This window comes from Fulmarus glacialis, unplaced genomic scaffold (assembly GCF_000690835.1).
Source record: "Fulmarus glacialis isolate BGI_N327 unplaced genomic scaffold, ASM69083v1 scaffold12823, whole genome shotgun sequence".
NCBI lineage: Eukaryota > Metazoa > Chordata > Aves > Procellariiformes > Procellariidae > Fulmarus > Fulmarus glacialis.
In genome coordinates, this window is record NW_009203622.1 from 16,124 (window position 1) to 23,805 (window position 7,682).

The 7,682-nt window shown below is 41.5% G+C and overlaps 1 protein-coding gene across 1 annotated transcript; it reads left to right on the forward strand.

Annotated features, from left to right (window-relative positions):
- Window positions 1–1,264: 1,264 nt before the first annotated feature.
- Window positions 1,265–6,439, forward strand: PANX2 (pannexin 2; the record flags this gene model as incomplete). Its single annotated transcript, XM_009574709.1, has 2 exons — window positions 1,265–2,716; window positions 4,601–6,439. Coding segments are annotated over 2 exons (1,811 nt in total), but the record flags the coding sequence as incomplete, so codon positions are not given.
- Between the last annotated feature and the right edge of the window lie 1,243 nt (window positions 6,440–7,682).

Below are 7,682 nucleotides of genomic sequence, written 5' to 3' on the forward strand. Positions count from 1 at the left end.
TTGTAGACTGCGTTCAGAACTGGAGCAAGCTTGGTGTTCTTGACCAATTCTCAATTCAAGAGAACATGCCTTCTTCCTATGGGTCTTATTTTAGAAAGTTTTTTAAAGGTATACCAGAACACTGTAAAATATATTCCCTTTGTTCTACCTGCCAAAACATGAAAATACGGTCTTCCTCTTTGAAGAGGGTGTTTTGATAATGGTCATTGTTCTTTGAGCAATTAACACTATTCTAGCTTTCACAAGTTTTTCTATCTTACTTTCATGTATTGCTAGAAAAATGTTATTGTGTAAGAACATAACTTATTTACTGGGTCAAGACAAAAGTCCTTTAAGCCCAACATCCTGTCTCTGATGATGGCAAAAAGCAAATGCTTAGGAAGGAATGTTAAAATAGATGAGTGTATGGTGTTACTTCCCTGATAAACCCTTCCACCCTCCAGCAGCCTGTGGCTTAAAAATGTCCTGAGAGAAAAATTGCACCACTATCTGTGTATTTAATCATCCTTGCTATACTTTTTCTTCCATTACTTTATCTGATTGCTTTCTTGATCCACAGTATTTGTTTCTTCCATAATACTGTATGACAGTGAGTTCCACCATTTAATTGCACATTGTGTAAAACCCAATGTTACAATTTCAAATGTAAAATTAAATTTTCATAGTGATAAATACAGTTAACACACGAGGTTCTGTGCTGGTCGGTCACACTTAATGCGAGAGCATTAGCTGGGAGGGATACAGTTGACTAAATGCTTGTATGTCTTTTAGTTTCAATTTTTTCTACCATATCCAATGGTAGACTTTGTTAATAAGGATTAAAAACATTGCCTTCAGCTACCTCTAACTTTTTTCTGTTTAGAAGAATATTTAGCTGGGGTGAACCTTAAATTTCACCTAAATAAGCCTTTCAGCATTTGCACATGACATCCTCAGCTACCGTATAGTGGATATCAGGTCTTTTAGCTTTACAGAGTTTAGGTCACAGTTGTTTAGGATATTGTTTTCAGAGAGGTAATTAAACCAAAATACGTATTTCTTGCTGGTATTTCTAGCTCAGGTTCATTCTAAAACTTCGAGGTAAATAGTTTTGCCTGGGGGCTTGTGAAGATGTGTGCAGGCTGAGCTGTCTAATAGACACGGAGGACTTAATGGTCATGTAAAGATACAGTAAAATAAAATTGATATAATTTGAAATGTTTATTTTCCAGAGCTCCTTTTGTAGGTTAAATGCACAGCAGTGACTTTTCTCTCTGTTATACAGAGGAGCCAATATACTGTTATACACCACACAACTTCACCCGTGATCAAGCCTTGTATGCCAGAGGATATTGTTGGACAGAATTAAAAGATGCCTTGCCAGGAGTTGATGCCAGCCACTGGCCCTCCTTGTTTGAGCATAAGTTCCTACCTTATGCACTGCTGGCTTTTGCTGGCATAATGTACATTCCAGCTCTGGGCTGGGAATTTCTGGCCTCCACCCGACTGACTTCAGAGCTTAATTTTTTGCTTCAGGAGATCGATAACTGCTACCACCGTGCAGCTGAAGGGCGGGCACCAAAAATAGAGAAACAGATTCAGTCCAAAGGCCCGGGGATCACCGAGAGAGAGAAGAGAGAAATCATTGAGAATGCAGAGAAGGAAAAAAGCCCTGAACAGAACTTGTTTGAGAAATACCTGGAAAGAAGAGGACGAAGTAACTTTTTAGCTAAGCTTTACCTTGCGAGACATTTGTTCATCATCTTTTTAAGCATCATACCAATTACATACTTATCCACCTACTATGCTACACAGAAGCAAAATGAATTTACATGTGCACTAGGAGAGCCTCCAGACAAAACGAGCAGCTCCAAATTGCACATCAGAGTGAACTGTAAACTGCCATCTGTCCAGCTCCAGCGGATTATTGCTGGTGTGGATATCGTTCTCCTCTGCTTCATGAACTTGATAATCCTCATCAACTTAATTCACCTCTTCATATTTCGCAAGTCCAACTTCATATTTGATAAGCTGAACAAAGTTGGAATAAAGACCAAGAAACAGTGGCAGAAGTCCCAGTTTTGTGATATCAATATTTTGGCCATGTTTTGTAATGAAAATCGGGACCACATAAAATCACTGAACCGTCTGGATTTTATTACAAATGAAAGCGATCTGATGTATGACAATGTGGTACGCCAGCTGCTTGCAGCTTTGGCCCAGTCCAATCATGATGCCACTCCGACCATGCGTGATTCAGGGATCCAAACGATAGACCCAAGCGTCGATCCAGCAGACATTGATGCTAATGAGCAGCTCATAATTAAGAGACCAAGAAAGAAGATTAAATGGATCCCGACTACCAATCCCCTTCCTCAGCCATTCAAGGAACAGTTAGCCATTATGAAGGTGGAAAACCATAAACCTGAAAAACCGAAGCCTGTGCGGAGAAAAACAGCAACAGACAGCCTTATAGCTCCTTTGTTAGAGTCTGCTGCAAAAACCTCACAGCAACCGTCCGCTCATAAAACCGAGCCAAACGCCATCCCAAGCACAAGCAGTGAAAAGAAACACACACGACACTTCTCCTTGGATGTTCATCCCTATATACTTAGTAGCAAAAAACCCAAGCCAGAGATTCAAGCCATCCCCTCAATGCCTACGTCAAAAAGCCAAGAGGGTGGATTTTTAAACCAGGAAGAGAATGTCGTAGTACACGTTACCTCCTCCCTCAAAGGTACAGTATGCCATAGTGCCCGTACCAGCTCCACAGACCATAATTTGCGTAGCGATCTTCGGAAACTCAAAGCTTACCTGAACTGTTTGACCTACCTTGCTAGATTTTGGGATAGCTAATAATCTTAGGGCCTGCAGGCCTCAGAAATAGGGGTTCTCTCTCTTTATCAGTTACGTGGAGGATAAGCATTATTACAGGTAGAGCGGTACAAAACAGCCTGCAGGCTGTTGGTGCAGGTAATTTTTCAAAAGTAAGCAGATTTTCACAATTATGAATGTGGTCATGCCTTGCCAAGAAAATGAGGAGGGTTTGGCCTGCATGATACCCTTCGTGCTCTACCAGCACCTGGCACGCTTCAAGCCTGCCTTATTTTCAAGTCATGTGGAAACTGCCATGGTAGATGACCAGTACTCTGGCCAGTAATAACCACTTCTTAGGAATGTGTGAGAAACTCTGCTAATGGCAGTTAAAGCTTCCTGTAGAAAAAATTATCTTTAACTACCAATTCTTAGGCGTTGGCATGTGTTTGTCACCTAGGAAATCACAACTCAGATCATTGATACTGCTCTTCACGCAAGAGACGTTTTAAATTGCCCTTTGTCTCATGTGGACCAGAGGATGGATGGTCTGAAGTGTAGGTGCTGGTCGGGGATTCAGGAATTCTGGCATTCCCCTCCCGTGTGGCCTCACAGGAGATGCTCTTTCTGTGCCGCAGTTCCCAGTTTGTGTCTTGGAAATCCTGTCCCTTTCTTACCTCAAAGGAGTGTTTCAAATATATCAATAATTGTTAGGTGCTAGAGTGATGGGGAAAGCCATGTGAGCACTAAGAAAAGTGGTAGATCAGTAGATAAACTGATAGATAGGTATCTTCTTGTTTATTTTTGTAAGCTATTGACATAAGAAAGAAGCTATGCAGTTGAAGTTACAGAAAGATTTGTACATACTTAAAGCAATGGCTCTCATCTCATTACAAGCTAAGACCTCCCTCTGGGCTTCGACAGACTGACAGCTACCGTCACCCCACTGCCCAGCAAAGAAGTGATTTGAGGTATAAAAGTTTCTGTCACTTCCAAATCCTTATGCTCCTTAGAGCCCTCCAACTCCCCAATGTGCATGTGAGCTATTCTACAGCATTCCTTATCCAGTCACCTGCTCTGATTTCAACTCCTCAAAACTACTGGGGGTCTCTGGTCTCAATTACTTTCATCTAAATTAGTGCTTGAATATTTTAAGGGCAAAAACTAATTACTGTAGTTTTGGGGCTCTGTTACTCCCCATTCCCATTAAAAATTTTCAGCTTTGCTTTTGAGTTAGACCTACATTGCAGTCCATCAGGTAAGGTAGACTTATAATTTCTGGAAAGAGACATCAGTTAATGTCAAATTGCTGAGTTCTTTCTAAAGACAAGTGGCTTACAATGTGTAACCACTATTTTTTCCCATTGAAAATATCAGTGCTTTTTGTATTCCATCCTGTGGATTTCAACATTCATAACATTTGTCAAAACATTAAATCATAACATTTATAAAATACCTGCCAGACTGTAGAGGAGAATAAAAGGTACTTTTCAGTTGTTTTTTGTTCATTTTACGAAAATACCATTCACGTAAGGAAGCATGAGCATGCGTAAAAATGAGCGAGACTTACAAAACCCGTTTGTTGTTTGTCCTGTTTCCCTGAGCTTACAACCCTGTTGTTTTGAAAGAGTCCTGTTGGATTTCTCAGAGGGTCCCAAGAAAATTCATTTTTGGGTCCACTCCTGCTCCCACTGAAATCAGTGGCAATGCTGCCAGTGACTTTTACTGGTTCAGGACACTGCTCTGTGATGGACTGGAAGGGTGAAAGACTACCTGTCTTTTAACTGGCTGTTTTGTTTTCTTCTAGACACCCCTCATCCTGCAAAAGAGATCCTATACTCATCTGAGACGTGCAGAACTGTGCCTGCTGCCGGGGCTTTTGTCACATGCAACCACAACCATATAGCCACAACTGCTGCAACGAGTATGACTTTGAACCAAGTCAAGCCAGAGCCAACACCTGCACTGAACTGCAACCCAGCCCACCCTTTGCTGCACATCAACACACTGTACGAGGATCACGAGGAGGAAGTTTCAAGCATAATAGACAATGGTATTCACTCACCAACTGACACCGGGGAAATTCTCTCCATCCCCACCCCAAAGCAGATAAGGTTGGCAACATTTGATGAACCACTGGCAATCGTGAGCTCGGTGGAGTACTGAAGACCCCGGGCTGCACAGCTGCGTCTTCGTGGCCAGGCCCGAGACCACTGCAGTGCGGACCACCGTCCCCCCAGCGATGCAATTCACTGCATGAGCATGGAGAGTTTTCACACAGACTATAGCTTTTGGTGATAACACCAAACGGTTTTTCAGGATCACATCATGAGCACTGTCAGTCATTTGCAAAATAGAATAAAGAAAAGATCTGGCGGAAATAGACCTTTAACACCAAGACAACCATTAGCTCTAGCTCTAAACTATAGCTTCCTTATTTAAAGGGGGATTAGCACAATTTATGAACATTAAGAGTGATGGCATGCCACAGTAATTTTAGTGAGTATTTAAATCCTTTGCATTCAGAATCACTGATTAAAGTTAAAACAACGTGGAGGTGAGGTATACTTTTTTAATGGCAGCAGTTAAATAAGAGTTTTTTTCTAAGCAGAGAGGATTTTTTTTCAATTCAGGATTATGAAAAAGTTATATGCAAGCAAAATGTTTGTTTCTTTCTTTCTTTAGCTCACTAATGTTGGGCTTGACGGAGACTTAGCTGAAAGGGCCTTACTACCACCAGCATTTAAGTGCAAAAAGATTGATACACTCAATCTCTTGCATTTATAAATGAAAATACCTGAGGTATGCCCTGCCCTTTAACACACTTATATGTTTGATGGAAGATGATGAAATGAAGAGTTTATTTTTTTAAATATATTTTACCATGGGAAAAATTACTTTAATAACTTTTCAAACCAGGTGTTGCTTTTAACAAAATGTGTAGAAGAGAGTCATTGTAGCTGCTTATTTTTTCATAGTATTTATGAACCAGGTTAGAAACTTTCATGGGTGCTTCATTGATACGAAAAAACTTACGAAGGTCATTACAAAATAACTTACAAAATATGAAACCAGCAAAACTGTTTTCAAATAACACACAGTTCAAGAAGTCTGGGAATTTAGGTCTGCAGACTTGGCTAGTCCTTGATTCAGCAAACACTTGAGGCCATGGATGGCACTGAAACGACTCATATGTCTAAAGCTAAGCACACACTGAAATGGCTTTGCTGGATCTGGGCTCTAGTGCAGGCAGACGATAATCCTGCAGTATGTGCTATCACGCTGATGCAGTATTTGCCTTCCTTGGCTCAAAGCACATCTTCATGCCCATCTTCCTATAACTACGGTATGTGTGATTTAATAGAAAACTCTAGTAACTAAAACATCTATTAAAAGTGTATCATGCAATAACCATTCTCAGCAAAATTATAGTGAAACAAAAAGTGACTGTGTTAAAATAATATTCCTAGCTGCATTCAGAATTATGGACTATGTGTGTTTGGTTCAAAATTATGTATAATGGTAGAAAAAAATGCAGCACAAATATGGGACTGAAATCTTGAATTTATTTTTAATTTATTACCTCAGACATGGATATATGATACCAATATTTAATTAAAATAGCACTAAAATAAATACCTATTATTCTGAATAGTTTAATGTGTACTACTTCCTAGCTTAGTTACATACAAGTGGGATTTTATTATAAGCAGTAGGCGGGACATGTAAAGCCACCATTCCCCGCTACATTTCTTCAATTATGTCCAACCTTTTTGGCCTGAACAGCCAAATACCAAAAAGGCAGCAAGCCACAGGACACGTACCGCAGGCCGGGGTGGGGGCGTTGGGCACAGCTGAAGGACCTGGCTTTAACACCCCGAGGTCTCGGCGTGGCATGGGGCAGCGTGGAGCTGATGGGGGTCATGGAGCTCGGTCCAGGGCAGCTGGGAGATGATGGCTGCAATGGCTCCTGCTGGCTTGTCTTCTTCCAGCCCTGGGGACATTGACGTTCCCCCGCAGCCCGCAGCAGAGCTCTCTGCATGAGGCAGCCGAGGGATGAGCAGGGATTTGAGCAGTTTATATGCTGGTGGCTCCAGGGCCGTAGGTTGGTCACCCCTCTTCTAACCCGCTCGAACACAAGCTGCAGGGTGTTCAGCATCACTGCCTGCGCGACCGATAAACTGGTGTGATTTTTTAAATAACAAATCTGCGCCTGCGAGGCCAGGGCCTCGTTTTACCTCAGGTACAGGAGGAAGCTTTCTGCAGCAAGGCAGCCTAGGAGTGGAGCATCACCCGTGACAGGACTGCAAGCAAAGTCTCTGCCCGGACTGATGGGTAACTGCCATCCATTCAGAATCACCTGAAACCAATGGCACATAGAGACTTTGGAGGTGAACCAAATGCCCCACTACATCCTATTCACTTAGATGAATGCTGTAGTTAGGATTAATTTTTTGGGCAAATTAAAACCATTATAGTTCAGTACTTGTTAAACACCAATAAATCATTAGAAAAAATGTGGAAAATTGCCTTAAGAATATCAGGAACCTGTTAATAAAAGCAGAGTGAAAGAACAGGACCCTGAGGCCAGATTTAAAGAGATGTAACTCTCTTATATGCCACTGTACTTTCAATTGTTGGAAGGCAGCGTGGTGAATTTCTTCCTGGTTGCAGCAGCTCAGCTGACAATGTTACAAATGCATGGGGAAATCCTTGGGGTTGCCTGTTCGCTCTCCACTTGGTATCACACATTGAGCAACATGTCAACCGTATGGGTCTGTAGCTAAAGTGATATACCAATATACATATATACCAGTGTCAGGCAAAGCAGAGTACGTCTAAAAACTAAGGATCTGAACTTTTGTAGCACATCATTGAAAATAGCACCA